At 37.8% G+C, this 25,776-nt stretch overlaps 1 protein-coding gene and 2 long non-coding RNA genes across 7 annotated transcripts in view; 2 read left to right on the plus strand and 1 right to left on the minus strand.

Moving 5' to 3' along the window:
- Positions 1-472: 472 nt before the first annotated feature.
- On the minus strand, positions 473-5,008 carry LOC103677953. Its single transcript, XR_572577.2, has 2 exons — positions 4,896-5,008; positions 473-2,868 (listed from the first exon to the last, which is right to left on the minus strand). It is a non-coding gene; the product is annotated as an uncharacterized LOC103677953 (long non-coding RNA).
- A 121-nt stretch (positions 5,009-5,129) lies between these two features.
- Positions 5,130-25,776, plus strand: part of UBE2D3 (ubiquitin conjugating enzyme E2 D3) — a 28,753-nt gene continuing 8,106 nt past the window's right edge. The window contains exons 1-4 of one of the 5 annotated variants that reach the window (XM_040624982.1): positions 5,130-5,266; positions 6,563-6,717; positions 19,498-19,561; positions 19,631-19,683. In XM_040624982.1, the coding sequence (XP_040480916.1) occupies positions 6,694-6,717; positions 19,498-19,561; positions 19,631-19,683 (141 nt within the window). In that variant the 5' untranslated portion in view covers positions 5,130-5,266; positions 6,563-6,693. Of the gene's footprint in view, positions 5,267-5,454; positions 5,477-5,520; positions 5,539-5,627; positions 5,786-6,562; positions 6,718-19,497; positions 19,562-19,630; positions 19,684-25,776 lie in introns of those variants that run through there. The other 4 variants (XM_040624984.1, XM_040624983.1, XM_040624981.1 and 1 more) reach the window with 4 other exon arrangements.
- Positions 6,724-14,082, plus strand: LOC103677949. Its single transcript, XR_572574.2, has 3 exons — positions 6,724-11,345; positions 12,150-12,261; positions 13,857-14,082. It is a non-coding gene; the product is annotated as an uncharacterized LOC103677949 (long non-coding RNA).

A 25,776-nucleotide genomic window follows, 5' to 3' on the forward strand; every position in this document is an offset into this window, starting at 1 on the left:
AGCTTTTTTTTAAACTCTGAGGTAATTCACATACCATAACATTCTTTCCAAGTGAACAACTCAGGGGGTTTTAGTGTACCTGTAGAGTCCTGCAACCATCATCGTTATCTAATTTTAGCACATTTCATCAACTCCCCCCAAAAGACCTCATACTCATTTAGCAATCACTCCCCACTCTCCCTGTCCCTAGTCCCTGGCAGTCAGTGATCTCCTTTCTGTCTCTCTGGATTTGCCTCTCCTAGCCATTTCCTATAAATGGAATAAAACATGTGGCTTTTATGTCTCGGTTTTTTCACTTAGAATATTTTCAAGCTTCAAGATCCACGTGTCAGTATTTTATTATTAACTAATGCTATTCCATCATATGGATATACCACATTTTATTTATCTATTTTTCAGCTGATGGACATTTGTTTCTTTCCACCTTTTAGCTATTATGAATAATGTTACTCTGAACATTCATGTATACATGTTTTTATGTGAAAATGCTCAAATTTATTTTTAGCTCGAACATTTCTGTATGGTTCATTATGTACCAAAAACCATCTTAATTTAAGGTCAAAATGATGTTCTTAGCATAAATAAAGTACAGTTCCCTAAACCACATTATTTTGTCTTGATCATAAAATGAGATTCTGAACTGGTAAAGTATACAGAAGGAATAATTTAACTTTTATGCAAACAAAATGAAATAACATTTGGTTGACCTGAGTTCTAAATTACCTATTCCAAGCAGCAAATGTAAGCATAGATTCTGAATATAAAATCTGGACCACAGCATTTACAATTTAATTAAACTAATAAATTTAATTAAACTAATACAGTGTGTTAGAACCAGTATCCTTAGCAAGTTATAAAATTCCACGACAAAGTTACAAAGATCTGAAAATACAGACTCAATAAACCTAAGTATATGTATCGGTCTATGTTAACTATATTTATTCATTCACAAGTACATTTTAATTAACCCTGGTACTCGGATTTTTATAATTAAGTGGCTTCACTGATACATTCACATAACATTAGGACTTTGACACACTTTCATTAGTTATTACTTATTTCATTGCCACTTTTATACTAATTTTCTTGATCCTTTGTATTTTTCTTGTGTTTTACATCAATTCACGCAACATCTGATCTACCATAATTAGAAAGTTTCTGAGACTTCAATATTCACTAAGAAGGATTTTTTAAAGCTCATCTTTTCAACATTTTTGTATCTGTATTAATTTTTGAATGACAATGTTTCTTTTATATATAAAAGCTTTTTAACCCATTATAAGACTGTAATATAAAAAACATGTCTTTTCTTTTTATCAGATAGCCATTTCAACCACTGTAATTCAAATAGTCAAATGAATGAAAGTTTTAACCTTATTTGCAACTGTAAAGTGAGTTCTAACACTAGATATGTAAGTAGTGTTTTAAATTTTCAGCTAATCCTAAACTGCCCTAAAGCATCAAAATGCTTTTAGGCCATGTTCCTTTTAATTTTACCTCTAAGATTTCTTCATCTTCTAAGCAAAACTCCACTGCAACAAAAATCTCTGCAAAACAATTTTCTAGCCCCAAATGGTCGCCCACTTATTTAAAGGTGATGTTGGATACTTTATCCAATATTGCTGCAAAGGAAGAATTTAGAAATTTCCTTTCAGTCACTGGGTGGAATTTTACATGCAATACTAAGAAATGCATAAATAATTGAGGCAGCAAATATGTACTTGTTGTACTATTAGGCAAATTAATATTGGCTAATAGTCAAAGGACTAAAAAATAATCAAACAGCTTGCTGGCTGAGTGTGAGCTTTGAGGTAAGACTGCCTAGGTTTAAATCGTGACTCTACTAGTTAGTAATTTTAAGACCTTGAGTGTTTCATCTATATAATGGAGATTTGATAAGATAATGAAATAAAAGACCCCACACATAGTACTTCAAATAATAATTATTAAAACTTATTAAAAATTTTATATGGTATTTTAATTTCATCTTTGGCTATTATTTTCATCTTGCAGTTCTTCTGCCACATCTTATTTGCAAAGGCATGTAATAAATAAGAATGATATAGTAAAACCTAAGTTACCAGAATGCTTGGGGAATGAGTCATCTGCATAGGTAAGTTTTCCATAGGGTATGTTTACAGGTATAGTTAAAAAAAAAAAAAAAAAGATCAACGAATGGGATAAAACTATTTCCTAAACCTATCGTGTAATTCCATGCATTCTGAATGAGAGTATACTGGTAGTAATTAAACTTTTTTTTTTAATGAATCAGTACTGTTATGAATATAAATTATAACTGTATGTTAAAATTTCACAATCCCCTCAAGGCTTACCAAGAGGAATAAGCCCACTAGACTTTACCCAAAATTTTTTATCATGAAGTTCATGGACAGAATCCAGGGAGTATGTGAACTTGGATGGGGGGAAAAAAAAGCATCTTTATTTTCACTAATCTCTAACTGAAATTTAGCATTTCCTTCAATTTTGAATGTAAGCAACAAAGAGCTCTACCTATGTCTGTATCACCGCTAGGGATGAGATACTTTCTATCACATTATAACTGTTCCTATGAATTGTATTTTACACATTTAGAAACATTATTCTTAGAAGAGTTCATGGCTTCACCAGACTGCCAAAGTGGTCTGTAGCACGAAAGTTAAGAACTCTGACCTCAAATTGGTCCCAGTCTGCTGTGCTTTGTTGATTAAGAGCATTAACATGTTCCATTATACCTTCATACTGAATCTTGTTTAGATTAGGGTAATACAAATTGGCTTATCTGGGACTTTTCTTTACGGACTTTCTGCATATAGTGAGTTCCCTTTGGGTAGGTAGGAATGTTTTCTACCACTCTTGTAACCTTGACTTCTGAAAGAACAAAACAGAGGGAGAAATAAGTCAAACAAAATTAGATTCAGAGGACACTGAAAGTAGAAATATAAAACATCCTACTCTCCTTTTTTTTCTAAGTTAAAAGACAATATGTAACTCCGCTTGTTAAATACCCTGAAGTTAACTGCATGGGTTCAAATTCTACTTCTGCCATTTATTAGCTTTGTGACCCTGGGAATAGTAACTTAATCTCTCTCTGCATCAGTTTTTTTATTTGTAAAAGGAGGTTAATAAGTACCATACCTGACACATGACAAGTGTTGAATAAACATTACCTATATTTATGATTATTCTTACACATGTTTCACATTATGGCCAGTTAATGTCTGATTGGTTACATTAATATCTTATGTTTACACAGCACTGTAGTCTACAGTACCCTTTCACGTACATTATGACATCTGAACCATACCATAATCCTGTGAAAAAGGCAAGCAATTATTATGTATAGTTCAGTTTGGAAGAAACTAAGATGGTAAGTAACCACACAGTATCACACAAATGAGAACAGAGCAAGAACTCAAACCTGGATTTCACCCTCCATCCCAACTGCCTAATTCTGTGTTTCTACTCTATTAGACCAGTTAAACAGAGAACAAAGATTATTTTGGTAGAACAAAAATAGGCTATGTGATGAGCACTTTAGTGCTCTGCTACTCACAGGGTTGTCTTCTGACCAGAATAATCTGCATTACTTGGGAGTTTGTTAAAGCTGTAAAAATCTCATGTTCCACCAAGGCCTACTAATCAAAACTGCATTCTGAACAAAATCCTTAGGTGATTCACATGGATACTAGTTTGAGAAGCACTGTTTCACTAACTGCTCTATGACACACACTCTGGTCACATAAACAGTATACATTAGCCCATTCATCACAGACCTATTTTAGTCATTAGGTAATACTTTATCATAACATGAGAGAACTTGCTGCTTTTCTTTTTTTTTAAGTATATATATATATTTTTAAAAGATTTTATTTATTTAACACAGATAGAGACAGCCAGCGAGAGAGGGAACACAAGCAGGGGGAGTGGGAGAGGAAGAAGCAGGCTCATAGCGGAGGAGCCTGATGTGGGGCTCGATCCCATAACGCTGGGATCACGCCCTGAGCCGAAGGCAGACGCTTAACCGCTGTGCCACCCAGGCGCCCCTTTTTAAGTATATTTTAAACACAAGTTTATATTTCTATTTAATTCTTTAAAATATCTACTTCGTTTAGAAAGGAATCCTAGAAAACTTTAAACAAGTCAGCTGTTATCTTTATTCCTTTCAAAAATTAATGTTGTACTACCCTTTGCCTGAAGGATACACTAGAGAGCAAAACCACCCTCTCCATATTTTACACCCGGCACATTAAAACAGGCCAATTCTATCCTTCTATTTCTGCACCCCGTCGATATTTCAGTTAAGTGGTAAGTTTTTCTGACCCAAAACTCTGATCTCTTGAGTTTTGCAACTTTGTGAATCTAGAAATCGAAACAGAGCAAGAGGCAGAAAAAGTTTTTAAACCTATTCCAGTACCTCCATCTTGGCGTAGGGTGAGAGGCAAATAAATAGCCCGTCCCTAACTTCCCATCCTCCATGTTTATTCATACTTGAATTTGATTTCTAGGCTGCTGTAATTCTGGGAAAGGCTATATGGGCCCACTCTTCTCAGTACTGACCCTTTAGGTCAGAAATACGCTATAGGCTGCCTTCGGCTCAGGGCCTGATCCCAGGGTCCTGGGATCAAACCCCAGATCGGGCTCCCTGCTCCGCTGGGAGCCTGCTTCTTCCTCTCCCACTCCCCCTGCTTGTGTTCCCTCTCTCAATGGCTGTCTCTCTCTGTGTCAAATAAATAAATAAAATCTTTAAAAAAAAAACCCACACACACTATATTTCCGCACGTGAGCGCAGAGCAGCGGCCCGCCGGCTCTATTTAAAATGACTGTTCCCATTCTGAAGGGTGCCTCCTCCCACTGGTTAACCAGCCCAAACGAGCAGGAGAGTAAATACCGCTCACCTGCTTCACCGAAAACTTCAAAAGCCCGGATCAACCAGGACTAAAGGTATCTAGTAATTAAACCGTGGTACCTCCCACCGCACATTCCTGATTGGGCGCGTGAAAGACGGATGTGTCGGCGCGCGCTCTAACCACTCCGGGGAATTCCATTTCCTCTCCCTCCCACAGGCATAAGCATTCAGGGGCGGTGCTTCCAGGAGACGGCCCGCCCCAACTCGAGCCGGTGCCTATTGCATCTCGCGAGAATTTGAGGGTTTGGGGGCGGGCCCCCATCAGGAAGAGCGCACAAAACTGCCCTTAAGTCATTGCAGCGCTATAGCTCCTGTTAGCCAGCCACGAGGTTCTCGCGAGATCCGCCGCCTCAATACCAAGTGAGGAAATTGGGGGACGCTGCTGGGAGGGGCGTGGGTCTCGACCGCGCAGCTGCCGCTTCCATTACCTTCCTGCCATGGTCTCCTTCCGGTTCTCGATGCTTCTCTGAGTCTGAGGGTTTCCGCCGCTCGTCCACCCTTCCCCCCAGCCCATGACCCGCCTCCGGCCCCCGCCCTCCCAGTCCAATCTCCGATCTGTTTAGTAAGAAGGTGCTGTTCCGAAAAGGAGGAAAAGGGGATAGCACAGATAAACTCTGCCCTGCATATAGGAAGTAAACCGTTCCCCTTCATCCTTAGATTCGTCCTGTGCTCGCGACAGCGGCGTTGGCGGACTGATACGCGGCGGTGAAGAGGCAGGAGGAGGGGGGAGGGGCGGAGCGTGGCAGCTGGCAGTAGTTCCGTCAGAGCGGACATCTTGTGGCTGTGTCGTGCGCGTGAGCCCCGTAGGGCCGGGGAGGCACCAGCTGCCGCGCGGGGAGGAGGCCGAGGCCGCAGCTTGAGGGAGGCCCCGGCCCCTCTGTACGCGTGGGTGTGGACGGCTAGGGGAAGGGAGGCCGGCCAGTGGGCCGGCCGGGTAAGAGGGGGAAATACAGGCCTGGGGTGGCTTGAGTGACCAGCCTGTTGGGTGGGGTAGGGTGGGAAGGCTGGGGAGGCCAGGGCCTCTCCTGTTTAAGGGGGTGGGGGAATGGGCGCGTCCTCGCGCCTGAGCCGGAGCCTCAGGGGCAGTACAGGCGCGTGGTGGCGGTGGCTGGGCGGGCGCGTGCGGGAGCGCGCTGGAAGGCGGAGTGTACGGTGGCGTCAGGGGCCGACACAGAATAGCTCTAGCTGCGGGAACAGCAACACACATCAAGTCTCTCTTCTATTATTTCCTTTCCCTCCCTGGCCGCACCTTTGAGCAGAAACGAAGGAGGCCCGGCGTCAGTCCGGAGTCTCCTGTTTCCCCCTCCCCCTAGCCTTTCTTTGCCCTAGTGACGCCGGCATAGCGCCGACTAGGCCCCGGCTCCTCCTCTGCTGGGCTCCGGACCCTGCCCCGCACCCACCCCTTTCTCCTACGCCTCTTCCTCTCCCACCCGGGTCTCTTCCTTTCGAGAGGCCGGGAAGTCAAACTTGTAGCCGCCCCTCTGCTCTTCCCGTCACCCTCGCCTCCTCTTCGGGCCGAAGCGCGGCACAGAGGCTGTTGGTGGCTCTGCCACGCCACCCCACCCACCCCGGATCGCGACCGTTTTAAGGGACCTGGATTCATCAGGGTCTCTCCGGGGCCTGTGCGAGTGCTGATCTGCTCCGTTTTTGCAAAAGGCGCCTGTGTCTGGCAGAGCCGGTGTGAGACGAAGAGACAATCCTTCCCTGCCGCCCGGATAATCAAGAGTTTTGGCCGGACCTTTGAGCACACACCGAGAGAGTGAGGAGCCAGGCGAAAAGCACAGACTATGGCGCTGAAACGGATTAATAAGGTAATCCGTGGGGCTGAAGGGAATGGGGTCGTGGGAGGAAAGGAAGACTCAGTCTCGGAGGAAAGCGTGGGGGTGGGGAGGAAGTAAAATTATGAAAACGTCTCTCCTTGGGTCACTTCTCTTGGGGGATGGGAAACGCAGATTTACTTTAAAGAAATGAGGCTTAAAGCTAGAAACAACACTTGTGGCGAATGAGGTGTTATGTTGAGTATGTTTCAGTGGAATCGGCGCAAATTAGGGGTGGGGGAGAGTGATTTCAGGCGCTTCGGTTCTGCTTCTTAAAGAAGAGTTAGTCTTGTTTGAGAATCGGAATTGCCGAGAGACGCTCCAGCAGATGTCATGGCGCTCCCTATTCTCGGTGCTTAAAAACTTCAGTTGTAAGAGCAAGGCTCTTGGGTTTTCTAGGGGGGAAGAATCATAAACTCATAGGGGAGAAGATCGTTGGAATCTGGCGGGTCCCGAACTTAATTGGGGGTCGGTGTAGAAGTCTCTTGGTGGCTGAAGGTAGTGAATGAGCCTAGTCAAACTTCATCGACTCTGGGCAGGTTATAGAAGAATACGTGGGGTTGGGAGGAGATGGGCTGACACTGTGTTACCACTTCCTATATTCTGTAGTTGAGACTTCTCACCCGAAGCTATTTATCAGAGGGACACTGGGAACTGATGTAAAAGGCTTCTGGAAGCTCCCTTCTTTTGGGGGAAGGGGTGACTATAGGGGTGTGATGGCAGTAAGGGAAGGTTCAGTGTACCTATTTTTGCCTCAGCTCATTTAATAACGCTCTCGGAGAAGATTGTTTCGCTACTTAAAATGTGGTTTGATACTAAACTATGGATAGAAGTTGAAAAAATAGGATTTTTCGAGGCTCGGGTGGGGGGGTGAGTGGAACCTCCACCTCCGGTGGTTTAGTCTCATTTTCTTGCTCTAACTTCTATCCCGCATTTTAAGATGGCGGCTGCTTTAACTGGTTCAGGCTTTTTCCGGCATCTCTTTTCGTAATAATATGAAATAATATTCTTTGTTAAATGTTAACTTTCACATCAGATTGTGCACAGCTCTTAAGACGTCCTGCTCAAGACTTTATGTTCAAACTCTGAGACTGTATTTCCCTTTTTTGTAACTTGTGTATGTGTGGTGTGTTTGGTTCTTGCACAATCGAGGAGGGTGGAGTATTTACAGCTAACTTGAAAAAAATGTCATGGAATAAATTCAGCCTTACTAAAACTAGGAGACAGAGGAGGTTGTGGGTTAGAAACTTCGGTTAGAAACTTCGGATGGGTTACTTTTTTTTTTAAGGGGGTTCTACGTGGAAGGAATGGCAAGGACTTGGCTTTACTAAGTAGACCTGATGCTGCCTGATTTTATTTAATACGTGTAACTTTGGAGTTGATTTGACCAAACTGGTATTATGAAAGATGATGGTTCAGATCTTTGCGCAATGTATTGAGGCTGAAATCTTGAATTTTGATTTAGTCCATCATTGCATTGTCATTGTGCGTTTATGTGAAATATAAACTTAAATCTTTGTTTTTGAGAGAATGGGAAAGGAGAGGAAAAAATTTTTGGGAGTTAACGATTTAAACTAAAAAGGATTAAGCATCTCTGACCACTTCTAAGGCCAGTAATACATTGGAGAAGCATAGTCCTATTTTACAGCATAGTTAATACAAAGAATATAGTATTCAGTATAAATCAAAACCTTTTATATATGAGAATTCAGGTTACTAAGATGTGGAATAATTTCAAATCCGTAGCTTTTTATGCATGTGGAACAGAACATTTTAAAGGAAGGTCTCATTGATTCTTTTTCTTTTACAGGTGATACCCAGCTGCTGTGACACCACTTAATGATTTAAAAGCTCTAGAGAGGCAATATAATAGTTAAGAATGTGAACTTTGGGGTAGAAATGCTCCAGTTAGAGTTCTGGGAGTGGGCAAGTTATTTGTATGCCTCTATAAAATGAATACTTTGTATGCGTGAGCAATAGTTGAGTGCCTAGTATGTTCTAGACACCGGGGATGCAGCAGTGAGCAAAACAAATTTAGGTTTCTAGATATTGTTCGTTTATTTTAGGATTAAAGAGGTTAATGTGTGGCTTTGAACAGGCCCCTGGCGCATGGCACTCAGATTATTACTACTGCTATTTAATATCACTATTTTTAATATTCAGAAACTTTAATTGAAGAACTTCCGTGGTTCAGTACTTTTCATTAATACCAGATTGTCTTCTATTGTAAATATTTTGAAGGTATGCGTAATACAGAAACTGGACATAATACTTTCCAAATTGGAAGAAACTGTTTATGTGGGACTGTTAATTCAACCTATAGAAAGTTTTTGAAAGGCATGTGGCTTGGTACTTAGCTGTTAATGTCAGAATCTCGTGATGAAACGGAAAAAAATCCAAGATCCAAACAGAATTTTAGTGAGTAGTTAACGGGAGATGGCTCTTTTAGGGACCTCTGTTCTAGAAATATGAGGTCAAGTAGGCATTGATGTTAGTACGGTATTTCTTGTGTCATATACCTGTTTGTTTTGAATTTACTGTCTGAAGCTCCCAAATTCCAAATATTAAGATATCCATATTGCTTGTTGATAACTATTGAAATGCTTATCGTTGGGATATTTTTGGCCATTAGTAGTTCATTTGATCAAGCCTTTGGATTTTTTTTTTTCCCCTAAAGCTGCGTTAAAATATTTTGAGTATTTCTTAGACCAGGCAGCCTTATCAAACAATCTTACTTGGTTTTCTGCTGTATTATTTATTTAATAAGCTGTAGTATGGTTTTATAGGGATATTTATTAAACAACAGGAATCAAAAATGGGAACTCCCAAGTTGATTAGTGGTGTTTGAGGACCATAGACAGTTTTACCACTCCTATTAAACAAAATAACTACAGTGCTTGTATTTTTGGGAAGTTTAAAAAGAACTTTACATAAAATATGTGAGCCGAGCCTAGAAGAGTAATGTTTTGAGTCGTTGCAGTGTGTCAGAACTATTTGAGACACCTGTATTAACTCATTTAATATTACAGCAACTGAAGGAAGTAGGTACAATTAAATTGTTACCCCATTTCGAGATTACAAACCTGAGGCACAGAAAGGTAAAAAAAAACAAACACCCAGAGTCCTACCATGGCAGAATTGGGGTTAGAACATGGACACTCTTGCTCCATAATGTGTCTTAACGGTTATATCATCCTTTAGGTTTTTGGTAATCAAAAAGGTTTTCTTTTGCATTACTGTACTGCTAATAATAGCTAGGACTTAAAATTTATTATGTACCAAGCACTGTTCTAAGCCCTTTATAAGAATCAACTCATTTACTCCTCACAATTCTCTTGAGATAGATGCTCATTATCATTCAATATTACACATAAGGAAACATAGAGAGGTTAAATTCCTTATCTAGTCACACAGCTAGTTAAGTGACTGAGATTCAGATGAGATAGTCTGCCTCAAGAGTTAAAGCTCTTAAACTCCATGCTGTTGTACTATTTCCAAGGATTTCAATTTCTGTTTAATCAGGTGAATGAATGTCATTTTGGTCTTACTACCTGAAATAAGCTGTTGCTCTCCTCTCCCAGTTCACATTTAAATAACTGTGATTTGACTTTACTCTTACTCCCTCACAGGTAATTTGTGAACTAAGCTGTTCACTACCTTAAGTTTTGAAAGCAGATTATCTTTTTGATTAGTCTCTTCAAGGACTGTGGGAACTACCATGTGCCAACCAATTGCTAGGGGTATCTTAAGATACACTTGTCCCCAAAGAGCCTGTAGGCTGGATACGTGGTTTTGTAGGTGTTTCTTTAAGATCCTCATGGTGCTTCTGTAGCCAACTAAATTTGTGGGACGGTTGTGTGACTCATGGATGCTGGTCATGGTGACCTTGGTGTTTAATTTTATTGAGTGACTGACATTGCTGTCATCATCCTGTTCATCTGCAGTATTCTAGTTTTCGTTATTCCTACAAACATAAAATTGAATACTCTTACTTGCACTAGGAGACAAACTACTTCTTATAAGGTATCTGTTAGGTTGTATGTTGTTTAACTCAAGGATTCAGTACCCCTTGTTAGTCTAAGATAACAGTCAATTCTTGAAGATTTTCCAGACTCTTGACTATAATGATCCCTTTCTAGTAAAGAAGATACTAGGTTCCTACTACTGACATAAAAGTTTTCAGATTAAAATCTCAAGTCTTAGGTTGGCTTTTGCATTCTATGGAATATGTTATGGTTTGTGGGTTTTGACATGAGTTGTATTTATATATCAGGATATTGAGCAGAGATCTTAATATAGTATATGGGATCTTAGCAGATTCATGGAATCATTTTCTCTGGGAACAAGCATCATTTTGAAGTGTTCCCTAGGTAATTCTGAGATCCATAGACCTAGGGATAATCATTTAATCAATACTTACTGAGGTTTTACTCTGTTCAGCACAGTATTCTAGTCCCAGGAGATAAAAAATGAGGAAGCCTTGTCATTACCCATGAGAATCTCTGCTTTGAGTGGAAGAAACAAGCATATAAACACATGAATAGGTGTTTATCACCTTGTACAATTTACCTTTCAAGAATTGAAATCAAGTATGGGAAACACCTATTGAAAAGAAATTAAAGGTAACCTTTATTCATGTATCAGATTTACCCGTTATTATTATTAAAGATAGTTTATCTAAATATTTTACCTGTACTATATTTTGTCATCTTAGGGTGGTTTTTCTATTTATACTTAATTCTCAGTGTCAAAACAAACTTTTGAAATTAGCAAAGGTACAGGATTTTCATTCTTTAACTGGAAAATTTTGTGTTCTTGATTTGGTTTTGCTACAACAGCAGTGATCTTATTTGAAAATTGAACAGTATAATTAAGAACAGATGCATTTAGTGAATAACTTACTAGACAAGTTAACCTTGGTAGATTCTCAAAACTACCCTCTGCCTTGTTTGGGGAAGGAAAAAATTCAGTTAAGTGTTTTATACTTTCCCTTAAACATCTGATGTTTATCTCCAACAATACTTTCAACGTAATCTTGTATCATTCAGACTTTCAACTTTTCATAGCTGGGTTCTTCATATTTGGCCTTGGAGGTTTCAGTTGTGAATCACTACTTGGTTACTTGTTCATTTTTAGGATGGAGTACTTGTTCACATTCATCCTAGCATTATCATTTCCAAGTTAATGTATAATTGGATGTTTTCCACCACTGGACTGCTGTTAATTTTGTTTTTTTCTATCTATGAAATGTCTCGTATGCTTGTATGTATCAAATCTGAGAACCTAAATTTGGCTTTCTGTTTTTGCTCATTTAGATAGTGCCTAGAAAAGAATAGCTTTGAATAATTTTAAGTGACTTCAGTAGTGATCTAAAGAAAGAAAATTGTAGTATTATTCGTTCAACCCATTCTTTGTATCTTGTCTAGATGAACAAGCACACTGTCTCACCTGTAATTACAACTAAACTGGAAATTAATATATTGTCAGTGATACAATGAGACATGGTTTGTAGCACCTACCTGCCTGTTAATCCTTAAGGTAAAAGAAACTTTCAGGATTTCTCAGAAATTATAAATTCCAAACTAAAATGATTTTAAAGCGACTATTCCTTCTCTCTTAAGTCTATAGATCTATAAAATTGTTCAGATCCCAAAATATTTTTGCCAGGCTTCCTTTTTCTGAAATAACTTACGGTAAGGTTACATCTCTGAAATGTTTGCTGTTTCCTTCCTTACCATTTGTGTCTACACATGGTATATAAAAATTTCACAACATTAAATGTAATAAGAAAATTTTTTTACTTCATAGTAAACCTGATCTTTATAAGAACAATTAGAGCAGTTCTCATCGGCCTAATTAGGCAATTAATTGTACTGCATTTTGTCCTGTCATTGGTCTGAATATGTACCTTTCTGTTTTGCTCCGTTGTAAAGGTTCCTTGAGGGTGATTCTTACCTCAGAATTTCTTGTAAAGGCACTCTTCTTGCCTCCCACCTCATGGCCTCATCTCCTCCAGCCCCCAAGGTGGTAGTTTCTGTTGCTCAGTATAGGTTTTAAGAGGCAAGGGCTGCCTTTATAGTGCTGATTCACATAGTTATACAGATCATTAAGTCAAAAGTTTTTAAAGAAATGGACTCTGTGATAGAATACAAGAAATTACCTTTCAGTAATGGCATGAACTCCTATGTTTTCCCAAAAGTTAATATGGGAATTGTATCTATGCTTCTACTGTCAATTACGACCTTTGTGTGATAATGTGCAAGATGAATGGTGGAATATGAGATAACAAACAATCGTGAACATGGTGGTGATAATTACCATACTCAGGGATGGAACTGGTGAACTTGACGTTACCTTAGTAATCATCTTTGTTTTCATAAATGCTGACTTTGGTTATGTTAATCTAACACATTAAGAACACGTTTAGCAGAATGCTTAAGTGGTAATTCCTAGAGGCATTAAATCTTACCGTACACTGATCTGACATAGCTGCTGTGTAGCTCCATTATTCATAAATAGTTCTTATATTTCCAGTTTATAAGTTCTTTAAAGGCAGAGACCATTTTTTATACTTCCCTATCATTTCTGTATACCTTTGTGTTTAATACCTTGGCTTCCTGTTCTTCATTGTCTATGGTTAGTCATTTCACTTCTTTGAAATGAGTAAGATGTAGTGAGAGAAGCAAGAAGCAAATAATTAGCAGTATGTTTAGACTTCTAAGCCAGTATCTCAGCCTTTTCATGATCTACTTTTTTTTTAAAGATTTTATTTATTCATTTATTGGCGGGGGGGGGAAGCATGAGCAGAGGGAGGGGCAGAGGGAGAAGCAGACTTCCCGCTGAGCAGGGAGCCTGAGGTGGGGCTCCATCGCAGGACCCTGGGATCACAACCCAAGCTGAAGGCAGATGCCCAACAGACTGAGCCACCTGGGCACCCTTTATGATTTACTTCTAACAGTCAACTGTCAAAGAGATCCTGTGCTATAATGATCAAAGCACAGATCTTTCTCAAGATAAACTGTAGGCTTTCTCTTAGGAGTCCCAGAAAAGGAATGGTCAGACTCCTTACTGTTTAATTGTATACCTCCAGATGAGAACATTCAGTGGCTTAAGCTGTACCTTTTGCCTTTTAGAGAGATCTGCTTGACTCCTTATCCTATGAGTCTGTTTAGGCTTTTAAATGGAAAGGAGAAGCATATTTCTAAGTCAGAAGAGGCCTGGATTCTCATGCTAGCCAGGTGTGCAGGAAGGTTTCAGGAGAAGCAGTTCAGAGGAAGATGATCCAAAAAGAAAATTCCTTCCAGAAGAACACACCATGGCAAAGAGATGTCTAACTTTGGTGAGGTTATATTTTTTTATGTCCTTGTATGCCCTTGGTCCATTTTCGTGTGCCTTCACCTGGAGTGGAACCGTTAGCAACTTCTAGTGTGTGCCAGTCTCCCTGCCAACCTCTTTGCTATTTTAGAAAATGCTGTTCTTGGGGAAAGGGACGGTCAGCAGTATTAAGACTTTACAGGTGCTATATATGAGCCATTCTCTTTGGTCCTTGCCACTTTTCCTCTCTACTGGGAAGCAAAGAGCTAACAGTTTCGTTCTTCATATAATTTTACAAATTGTTTTTGTCTCTAAAGCCTTTGAAAATTTAGGGTTTAAAGTCCTTTCATAAGGTTAAAACCAAAGACGAAACTACTTCTGAAAATTCTTTGAATAGGCGCTTCATTGAAAATTGATCTTAAGTCCAGTAAATAAAATACACCTTGAGTAGAATAGAGTTGGGTTGGTACAGTTGACATTTTTTCTTCAGTTTGCCAAATGCCATATCAGATTTTTTAAATATATCTTTGATGTAAGGACGCCCTTTTGAAAAAGCCATTTGACATCTATCCCTAGACCTCTAATTTTCAAGTGTCTAGTAGATACACTAAAGTTCAGTATGTCCTACACTTGATGCAATTTTTCCCCTGTAAGGGGTTCTGATGTAAAGTAGAAATAAGGCTTATTTCCATAAGATTGCTGTAAGGATAAAATGTTCATTATTTAAGATCTTTTATCATCCTCAGTGACTTAGTTCTCATGTTCTTCTCTCACCTGAATTATTACTATAGCTTCCTAATGTAGTTATTTACTTCTCTGTCCATTGTATTAGGGATTCCTACACTATGGGGATGAGTCTGGATAACCCCACAAATTAAAATTTTTGTGCAGGCATATGTGTATTTTGGGGATAGAAGGTCAGTAATCAGTTTACTTGTTATAATGGTAAGAGCTGATGTTCTGAACAAGAGAGATGTAGATATAGGTCTATGTATAGATTCATAGTTTTTATCTCTTGAAGTTCGAAGACCTGCAGAACAATACTATATGTGAAAAGGTACATATCTAGTCATGTATAAAAATGTGGAGAAATAGTGGAGGCTAAATTTGGGATAATCTGTTATCTCCTGTTGGAAAGGGAATGGAATTTGAGGAGTATGTGAGGGATCTTCAATTATATCTGCAACAATTTTTTTTTTTAAATAAATGTAGTAAAAATGTTAAGCTTTACTTAACAGGCTGGGTACACAGATTTCATGGGTCCTTTCAGGATATGACTTGTAAGTGAAAAAAATTAAAAGAATCCCTTCTAGTGTACTGTTTGCCAGGATGTTTTTAAAAATAGTAAAAACCAAATTTGTTTTAGTCCTGGTTAAAAACCATCCATGGTTTAGGGCACCTCGGTGGCTCAGTTGAGCATCTGACTCTTGGTTTCAGCTCAGATCATGATCTCATGGGTTGTGAGATTGAGCCCCATTTAGGGTTCCCTCTCTGTGCCCCTCCCCCCACTTGCTCTCTCAAACAAGTAAGTAAAACTTTAAAAAAATATATATTATCCATGGTTCCCATTGCCGTTGGGATAGTCTTGGACATATTCAAAGCTCATGAAAGATCCAGCCGTGGTTAACCTTTCTGGCCACGTGCACAACTTCCTTACCTGTTTCTGTTGTGTTTCTGGTATGCCGGACTACAAGCAAATTTTTACAGCCTGTGTTCTTTCATACCCTAAACTTTGAGTGAGTTTCTCTGTTTGAAATGCCTATCCATCTCCATCAAGACCTAGCTCAGTTGTCACTGTTTTTAAACCCAGGCAAGGTCAGTGGTTACCTTTTTAGGATTCACAAAGCATTTGAATGCCTTTATTTTAAGCACTTACGTTGTTGAAATATATTTTTTTGTTTTTGCATTGTGCCTACTTTATATTAGCTCAGTCTGTTGGGAAAGGCGTTCATGTTTTATCTTGGTATCATTCAAACCTAACCTGCAGGATACCAAAAATGCAGTCTTCCCTGTAAGTGAATAAATGTTTTGATGCTGAAATTTTAATAGCAGCTATTGCACTTTTCATTTTAGAAATGGGTTTAAATTAACCTCTGGTTTCTGTGATTAGATTAAAAGTTGCTAGACAGGACATAACTGCTCCCTCTAGCTTAATTTTAAGACTGCTTCATTTAGATTCATTTCTTATGTGTTTTTCAAAAAACAAAATGTGAGCATTCCATTGTGCTTCAGTGGGATAAAGTCTATATGGGTCCCAGCAGCTCTCTACTTAGAATGGGTCTCCTCACTCTTGGGGTTTTCCCCCCCCTTGGATTTATTAGAAGGAAACCAGAGTGGTTAACGATCAAAGGAAAATAGCTATAGGAACCCAGAGCAAGCTACAACCTCAGGGACTAAAATTGCATGTGTATATGCCAAGTCAGCTCTTATTATCTCTGCTGCTCAATATGGTCTCTTTTTCTTTGTATTCACCATGTAATTTCAGGGCACATGCCTGCCAACAGCACTAGGTCACATCCTTACAGCTCCTGATTTAGAGAAGGAAGAAGTGTTTCAGCTTCAGTTTGAAAAACCAGGCAGAGATGGATGGACTTGATTAGGTCAGGTCCTGGCTTAGGTTACTTTCCAACCCTTTGAGCTAATCACAGGTTGAAGAAACAAAATTCTGTGATTAGCCCTGTCTGAGTAATGGGTGATTGTCACCCACCCTTAACCAAACACTACAATCATGTGTTTGGAGTAAGGGAAAAACATTTTCATGAAAGGTGGGATAAGAGCATCTAAGATGACTTGTCAGTGTTCTTTCTCATATTTTTCCCTTGCTGAGATATTATTCTGTAATCTCATTTGCTTATGCTATGGGCATAATAATGTCATGAGAATTACTTGTTATCTTAGAGGTGAGTGCTGGTACATGATTTAAAAGGATCCTTAAAATAACTTAGGTCATTTTTTTCAGTGTTGCATTTAAAGTAGATTTTAGTACGTAAGGTAATTGGCCTAATTTTAGATCTTTGATTATTACTTCAGAGGTGTCTTGGTCATGGAGAACTTGGAAAATAAGGCATTTAGAAATTATTTGAGGAGCGCCTGGGTGGTTCAGCCGTTAAGCGTCTGCCCTCAGCTCAGGTCATGGTCCCAGGGTCCTGGGATCAAGCCCTGCATCGGGCTCCCTGGTCGGTGGGAAGCCTGCTTCTCCCTCTCACACTCCCCTTGCTTGTGTTCCCTCTCTTGCTGTCTCTGTCAAATAAATAAATAAAATCTTTAAAAAAAAATATTTGAGAATAAGATCCTGAAATTATGGGAGGGAAAAGCTGAAGTTAGACCTTCACTCTACAGTAATAATGCCAGCATATAAAGGCTTAATGATACATAAATATTGTGCCTAAAAACTTGTTTCTTCTATAAGAAATATTCTTTTATGTTCTTCGTAATTAAAATGTATGTAATTTTCAAATGGATGTTGATGTATTCTAGATCAACTTTACAGATTCCTGCAATTGTATTTATAATGAAGTTGCTTCAAGGTTACTTGGGTATTTTGTTAGATCAACCATCATTAGGTTGGTTTTTATTTTAAAATAACTGCTAGATCCTTTTTTCAGGCATTTAAACTAATAAGTACATAATTTGGGATAGATCACTGTAAGAAACTAGGGGGTAAATCTTTGTGGAAAAAGAGGGCATGGTTTAGAACTGGTAAGTTGTGTTTTGGGGGGGAGGGTTGTGGGGGTTTGGGGTTTTTTTTGGTGGGTTTTTTTTGGTTTTGGGTTTTTTTGAACCCTTGTGTTCCTGAAGGAAAGAGGGAATTCGACTGTGTAAGTTAACTTTTAGTATCTTTTTTTTGGTGGGCTAAACAAAGGAACTTGGTATATAAGCTCTGGAACATCGGAGAATTCTCTGTTCATATCAGTTAGACTAGACTACTTGATTCTTCTCTACAGTTAAAATTTTTATGCCTTGAGATGAAGTTAAAGTAGATTCCCATTATAACAAAAGTGGCTGATTATGGGATGTAAATACCATATGAAAAAATCTGGCCTATGAAAAAGTAATTTGCTTGATGACGGATAGTCAATTCAAGTTGCAGGTACATTTCTTATTTTTATTCAAAAAAGTATAGTTTTCAAAAACTTAATTGGTTCAAAATCATTTGATATTTTGTAAGGGTGTTTGTTTTTATTTTTAAGCTAAAGCCATAGTTTCTTTTAACCATTTGTTTAACTTCCAGTTAAGAGTTTCTGTAATTCCTACTGATCAGGATCAAAAGTGGTTGGAATGAATTTTCTCCTGTTTTTAAATATGCTGAACATATGAAGGTATATTTACAAAGGCAAGCAGAAATTATCTGATCTTCCATTATCCTAAGACTGAATCCCGGGATCTCTGGCTGTTCTGATAATCTTAAAAGCAGAGGTGGTGTGAGTTTTCAGAAGCAAGTTAGCAGAGTGTATTAGAGCAACCCCCCACCCCAGTTTTATTGAAATACAATTGATCTGTAACGTTTTTAGTTTTAGATGTACAACATAATGTTCTGATATTTTGTGACATGATTACCACAAGGACATTTCTTCTACATTGGTTTTTTTTTTTTTTAATGGGATGAACCTATATTGATGACTCCCTGAACAATTGGCTGTTTCCTAAAGTGCATTTTGACCATATCATAGAGGCAAATATTTGCTCTAGTTATCTTCTTGTGTATTCCCTGTCTTTTTCTTGAAGCCTACTTTTATCTCATGGGTCTATAAATCCCTATAGAAATTTATTTATAGGTATATATAGGTAAAGTTATATCATCTTAAATAAAAACAGTAAAGAAACAACTGTATTTTCTTACTACATTATCCATATTTGTTACGTTCAAGCCATGGAAGAGCTAAGTACATATTTGTAAATACAAGGTCAGGTGGAATTTTGGAAACTGCGTGTTTTACTATGAGCAAACTTCAGGTTCTTCCAGAGTTGTAATTTTACTCAACATTGTATGAAAGACATGGTTGAGTTGCAGGAATAAGATCAAACCAAAAAGGATACCTACCTAGCCCCATGAGAGATTTTTCAAGTGGAAAATGAGGTCTGTGGATAGTGTGGTTCAGAAATAACAGGATTTAAGATAGTAGAAACGGGGGCCTCTGAGATGTCCAGAAAGTTTAGCAAACAGCATGAATATTGAGAACTGCTTTGTCTAACTTCTCAAGCCATGAAAGTATCTGATAACTTTTTTGGTTTGGATAGCTTTTGTTGGTGTAACAAATTTTCCTATCTATGCCTACTATGTCCCTGGATCTGGACTATGGTCACTTATGCTTTCTCTCTTTTACTCGAATGTATTATTGTGAACTGTGATTGTATGTTCCTTAAAGAATGGTGTGAAAATAAACAGTTGACTTTGTTTCCTTGCTTATGTTTTTTTATTATGGTTACATGACCAACCCATCATTTTCTGTTTTGGTGTAGGAACTTAGCGATTTGGCCCGTGACCCTCCAGCACAATGTTCTGCAGGTCCAGTTGGGGATGATAGTAAGTAACTCTCAAGTTGCTTTTAATGGCTAATTTCAAAAAAGCTTGTGCATTTTTAGATAACAACAGTTTTGTTTTGTTTTTCTGTAGTGTTTCATTGGCAAGCCACAATTATGGGACCTGTAAGTATTAAGAATTAAAACATTTTGCTTTTAATTAAAAATTCAGCGTTGACCTAGTTGAATTTAACTTAGTCTTACATTTATTTTATTACATTGTAGTATTGTTTTGGAATTGCCATGGTTGTACTGTTTTTTAAAGACATAACAGTTTAATGAATTAGTCATTGTTATATGTGCTGTGTGTCTGTCCTAGAATATAGCATCTCTGACCTATCAAATATTTTTCCACTTTATCCTTGTTGTCTTTCATAGTAATATAAAAGCATTGTCACAGAGCTTCCCTTTACATACAGAGCCAATTAATTTACTGGCTCTACCATGGTGTTACTCAAAGATCTTACTCCTGTTGCTGCCGAAAGTCTAAGTTTTTGTTGTATTGTTTTATTTGATTCTTTGTAGAACCTTAGTTTTTTACAAAATTTGAATATTTTTAGGTAGAAAGTGATATTTTGAATACAGCAAAATTCCTTTCTATCCTGGGTAGATAAGAAACTGTATATGCTGGATAATTGAATATTCAGAATTATGGATACCATCTAAGAATTTCACAGAATTAGAGCGCAATAAAACAACCTGGGTAAGACTGTATCTTGCACAATACTTAATATTTTTTTGATTTGGAAGGCACTTGAGGATTTCTATTCTAAGTTACATGTATGTCTTAATCTGCACCCCCCCCCTTTTTTGGTTTAATCTGAACATAAGTGTTAGTAATGTACTTGGTGAGATAACAGTCAATAGCTAGATGTCTGACATTCTAAAAGGAGAAAGGCTCATGGAAAAGTTAGTAAATTTTTATTCCATAGTTCTTATTTTGATAATTGTAATCTTTTTTTTAATATCTCAATCAATATGATTCCACACTATGTGCCAGCCATTAAGAATAGACATGGTCGGGGCGCCTGGGTGGCTTAGTCGTTGAGCGTCTGCCTTTGGCTCAGGGCGTGATCCCGGCATTGTGGGATCGAGCCCCACATCGGGCTCCTCCGCTGGGAGCCTGCTTTTCCTCTCCCACTCCCCTTGCTTGTGTTCCCTCTCTTGCTGGCTGTCTCTCTGTCGAATGAATAAATAAAAATCTTTAAAAAAAAAAAAAAAAGAATAGACATGGTCCCCCTCATTCTTTGGGGAACTGAAAATCTGGGAGAGACAGGGAATTAAAACAAGTGTGATAACCTGGGATATGTAAATAAAGTGCTTAGTGGGAGAAATTCTATGGAAAAACATAGCAGGGATGATTAAGAGTAGTTATGAAATGTTAGGGTCTAATGGTAAGGTGATTGTGAATCAACTTAAACTTGGTGATGGTGGGGGGGATATTTAGGTTCTTAATTTGAAATGTCTTTATTATCCTAATTTAAGAAACTATTCAAAGTAAGAATTGTTCACTTCCAATTACAAGGACTGTTTTTACTATTGTAAATTTTATTTTGCTTTAAAAATGCTTCCTTTTGTTTGGTAACAAAATTGAGATTTATTTATTTTAAATGCACATAGTTAACTTAGTGTGACTTTTACCCAGTTTGGTCCACAGAACATTTTAAAAGTTGACAATCTGCATAAAAAACCAGACTAGACCTTCATTCCACAGCAGTAATGGCTTGAGATAGAGTAGCAGCTACCTCCCTTTTTTATATGGAGTTTGTGTCTCACACTATTCCTGTCCACTTCATTTTGCCTACCTCGATTCTGTAGGCACTTGCATTTGTAATTTCTAGAATTTTCTCATTATAGATCACCAATTGTCAAAGCAGAGTACTCAATAAAATACCTTAACATTTCTGCCAAATAAAAGCTCATCTTTGATCCAGACGATGCTTTTAAGATGACCTCCTTATAAAAATTAGTTGTCCGTATTAATAAAGCACTATAAAGAGTTGGTAATCAAGACTTCTAATTGGATGGTGTGCATAATAAACCAGCTCTTTGCAACCAGTGTGTTTTTCTCCTGGACTTTGAGACTTCACTGTTTGTTGAACTGTCTTTCCAAAAGGTAAGGAATATACTTAAGAGTAAATGAAAGTGAAGTGTGAGTAGTTTATACTAGTAATTTTTCAGAGAATAAAAGAAGATTGCTTAGCCTGACCTTTTTATAGTTGTTCACTTGATTTGCTTTTATCTTCAAAAAACATTTTTCACTTGTTTTATACCTATTTCAGATTACGGGTATTCCCTGTAAATTTTTTTCAGCAGCCTTTTAATGTATATTAATGACAGTTCTGCTTTTAAAAACAAATACTTGGGGCGCCTGGGTGGCACAGTGGTTAAGCGTCTGCCTTTGGCTCAGGGCATGATCCTGGCGTTATGGGATCGAGCCCCACGTCAGGCTCCTCCGCTATGAGCCTGCTTCTTCCTCTCCCACTCCCCCTGCTTGTGTTCCCTCTCTCGCTGGCTGTCTCTATCTCTGTCAAATAAATAAATAAAAATCTTTAAAAAAAAAAAAATAAAAATAAAAACAAATACTTGATTATCAGAACTCTTTTAATATTCCCTGATTAACAAAAGCAAAAACTATATTTAAGTAAGCACTTGTGTAGATGCCACTTTGCTAATAGTTAATAGTCACTCTTACTTGTAGAGTCATCAATGAAATAACTCATTCTTATTTTGGCTTTTGATTGCATTTTTGTGATAAAACATCACAGTTTGATTAGATAAATAATTGCTTAATTTTGTTAATATGTGACATGCAGATTGAGCTAAAACATAGGGCCATTGGTGGTACAATAATCCATGTATATGCAGATTTGCTGAAAGAATAAATGGTGACAAAAGTACTTTTGCTTTGGAGTACTTCTTAGGTCAGTAAAAGTGATTGGCAGTGCCACGTTAACTATACGTTCCTGACTAAGGAATGGAGCCTCTAATTTAAGTTTTAATACAGAGTTAATACAGAATTGAATTTTAGCATTCTGTAGTCTGGAAATGATCATTAAATTTATGAGGTAAAATGCTTCTTCCTAATAAGTGTTTGAACTGGCTTATGCTTTCTGAAGGTAGAATACTTTGGAAGCACAAATACTAATAAAAACTGGCTATGTGGTTTTTAAACTTTGGTGGATTTTATGTTTCTGTTTTTTTTGTATTAAGGGCAGTTCCCATTAACAATTGATGCAGTTAGGAGAAATTAACTCCTTATCTGATATTTATACACTTGATTTTCCTTTAATTGGAAATGTAGCTGGCAGAAAGATATTTTGAAGTTATTTAGAGAACCACACTGACTTCCATCTAATCTCTGATACAGCCATGGAAAAAAGTACCATTTTTGGATAATATAACGTAACCTTTGGCAGCCTGAGCAGAATCAGCTGCAGAAACCATCTGGTCAAATAATTGGTTCATAGGTATTGTCTTATTGGTCCATAGGGGTTATTTGTCAACTTATTTTAAGTATATTAATGTCAGTTCCTGCAAAGGTTAATGATGCATGAAAACTCTTCCCTTCGGTACCTTTTTAAGGAACTTTGTAGTCTAGAGGAAGAGGAAAATATAAGTAAGTTATATAAGTATGTTGGGTAATAATTGTGTTGTATAGAAAGGTATAAAAGAAGGGCAGCAAGCATATTGAACTGAATAAAGGGAAAGCTGTATTATCTTTTTAAGGACATTTAAGTTTGAGATGGGCCCTACAGTGTAGGTATGGTCCTAGAGATGAAGAAGATAAAGATACAGATAAGAATATTTCAAGTGGAAGAAATAAATAACCGGAGAAAAAGGAGATGTGAAATATTTTAAGTGCAGTAAGGAGAGCATATTCAGGAGAAGAGGTGGAAGATGAGACCAGCTATATTGGTGGGAAGGAGATCATAAAGCACCTTGTGTGCTTAGGAATTTGCACTTTTATCTTGAAAGCTGTGCTAGATTTCAAGCAGAGATGTAACTTGTGTTTTAGGACAACTTCAGCGTTAGGGTAAGGGATAAATTAGAAGAAGAACCAGTGAAGGCAGGGAGGAATACCAGAAGTAAGCCATTGCCATAATATAAACAAAAGATGGTAAGATCGTGAACGAAGGGGGTAGTGGAGTGAGCATAAAGGAGAAGAAGCCAGTTTCAGAGATTTTAAGGACCTTTAATAACTACGTTGATCAGTTACGAGTTCCTGGTTTGTGGTTTGAGTTTTTGGATACATGAGACATCCAAAGATAAATATTTACAGGCATTTGAATATACATGTCCTGGAATTAATAACTATACTAGAGAAAAATTCAAGAGTTACCAAAATAAGTATGGGTCAGAAGATAGATCTGGGGGAATACCAACACTTTATGGTTGCCCTAGGGGAGGAGTACAGACACTGAGAAGGAGCGACTTGCACTGATTGGAGTTAAAACCAGGGTGTTAGAATGTGTCTAAAGAGATCCAGTATAAATTCTGGATTTCTAAGTCTTGAGTCAGTTTACTGATAAAAGTATTCGTTGTTTTTCTCTTGTTGTTTTCTGTTTGCTTTCAATTTATAGTAAATTTGATACACAGAGCTTCAGTTTTTTAGATAGCATACTTTGGTTTGGTTACCTCTGGATCTTGTGGTCGTTTTACCAGTTTTTCCTCTTCGAGTTGATGGAACTGTGGTGTTAGATTGTAGCACTGAAATATTTTCATCCCTAAATTCTTTGGGTTTTTTTTTTTTTTTTGAGTAAGTGAAATGAAATTTGGCTTTGTCTAAATCTTCATTAGATTGCCTTTACTCAGAAGCAGTCAGATACAGTACTTGTGATTGTATGAAACTTGGAATGAAAACTTAGAACTTTGGTAATTTGGTTTTATAAAAACTTCTGTTCAGGAGTACCGTAAATGGTTCATTATACACTGTATAAACATTTTCCGTATTAGTCTATTTTGTAAAAGTATGCCATTTGAAACAGCTATTCCCAGTTAAAGTAGCTGTTAACAAAGGTATGTTATTTAATACATTCAGATCAAGTTCTGTGCTTTGATATTTTTTTTCCTATGTTGTTTATATGCTGCTTTGCAATCTTAGTTTTTTAATTAAAATTTTGTAGACAATATGAAAAGGACTTTGGAGTAATGACTCCAATTGTAGCTCTTTCATTATACTAGTTTCTTTGAACTTCGTTCTTCATCAGTAAATTGACATTTTTCCTTCAAGTTGCAGGTATGCCCTGTTCATTTTTCATATTTGCAACATTTCATTGCATGTCTCTTCACCAAAACGTTAGCCCATCAGGATAAATGGTTTTCTGTGTCCCCTACACCTGATCTGTAGAACAGAGTTAGATTTTTGGGTTTTTTTAAGATTTTATTTATCTGTTAGAGTGAGCACGAGCAGGGTGATAAGGGGCAGAGGGAGAAGCAGGCGCTCCAATGAACAGGGAGCCTGACATGGGGCACTATCCCAGGACTCCAGGATCATGATCTGAGCCGAAGGCAGATGCTTAACAGACTGAGCCACCCAGGCATCCCAAGAACTGAGTTAGATTAATTCAGCTATTGTTTAACTATTTCACGGAGGGCTGGGAATTAAATGAGCTGTATTAAAGTGTCAGATCTGGAAAAGTTTTTACTTTTCTGACATCCAGAATGGGCATATTAAAAGGCTTAAAATTAGCACTGTGTACATACTCTCTCTAATGGAGAGGAATGGATGTTGGTAATAACTGGATTACTATAAATTTTCAAAGACCTCGCCAGGTGGCCTCTTTGCATATTCAGAAGTAGTTTTCATGTTTTCATCTTTTACCGTGAAGTTTTTAATGAGGTCACTGTCTTTTGTCATCACTCTCTGGTCCATGTTGACCTGTGATCTTCATAAGACCTGGGTTTCAGTCTTGGTTCTTAACACCACTTGTATACCTAAATTATTTCTTCAAGTCCCATTTTTATTTATCCATAAAATGGGAACACAATGATATCTTTTTCCTGGTATTGGTTAAATTAAATGTAAAATTCTAGCAAGTAGTGTTTCCCAAATGTTATACTAACATTGTATAATATTTATTAAGAGAGTTCTTCCTACTCAGATTATAATAAGCAAAACAACAAAGGAAGAAGAGTGATGTTATAACTTTGAAAATTTGTTTTCTGTTGAAGTGGAAGAGTAAATGTTCCACATTGTTTTCCAAATCTAGTAATCCT

This window comes from Ursus maritimus, unplaced genomic scaffold (assembly GCF_017311325.1).
Source record: "Ursus maritimus isolate PB19 unplaced genomic scaffold, ASM1731132v1 scaffold_8, whole genome shotgun sequence".
Lineage (NCBI taxonomy): Eukaryota > Metazoa > Chordata > Mammalia > Carnivora > Ursidae > Ursus > Ursus maritimus.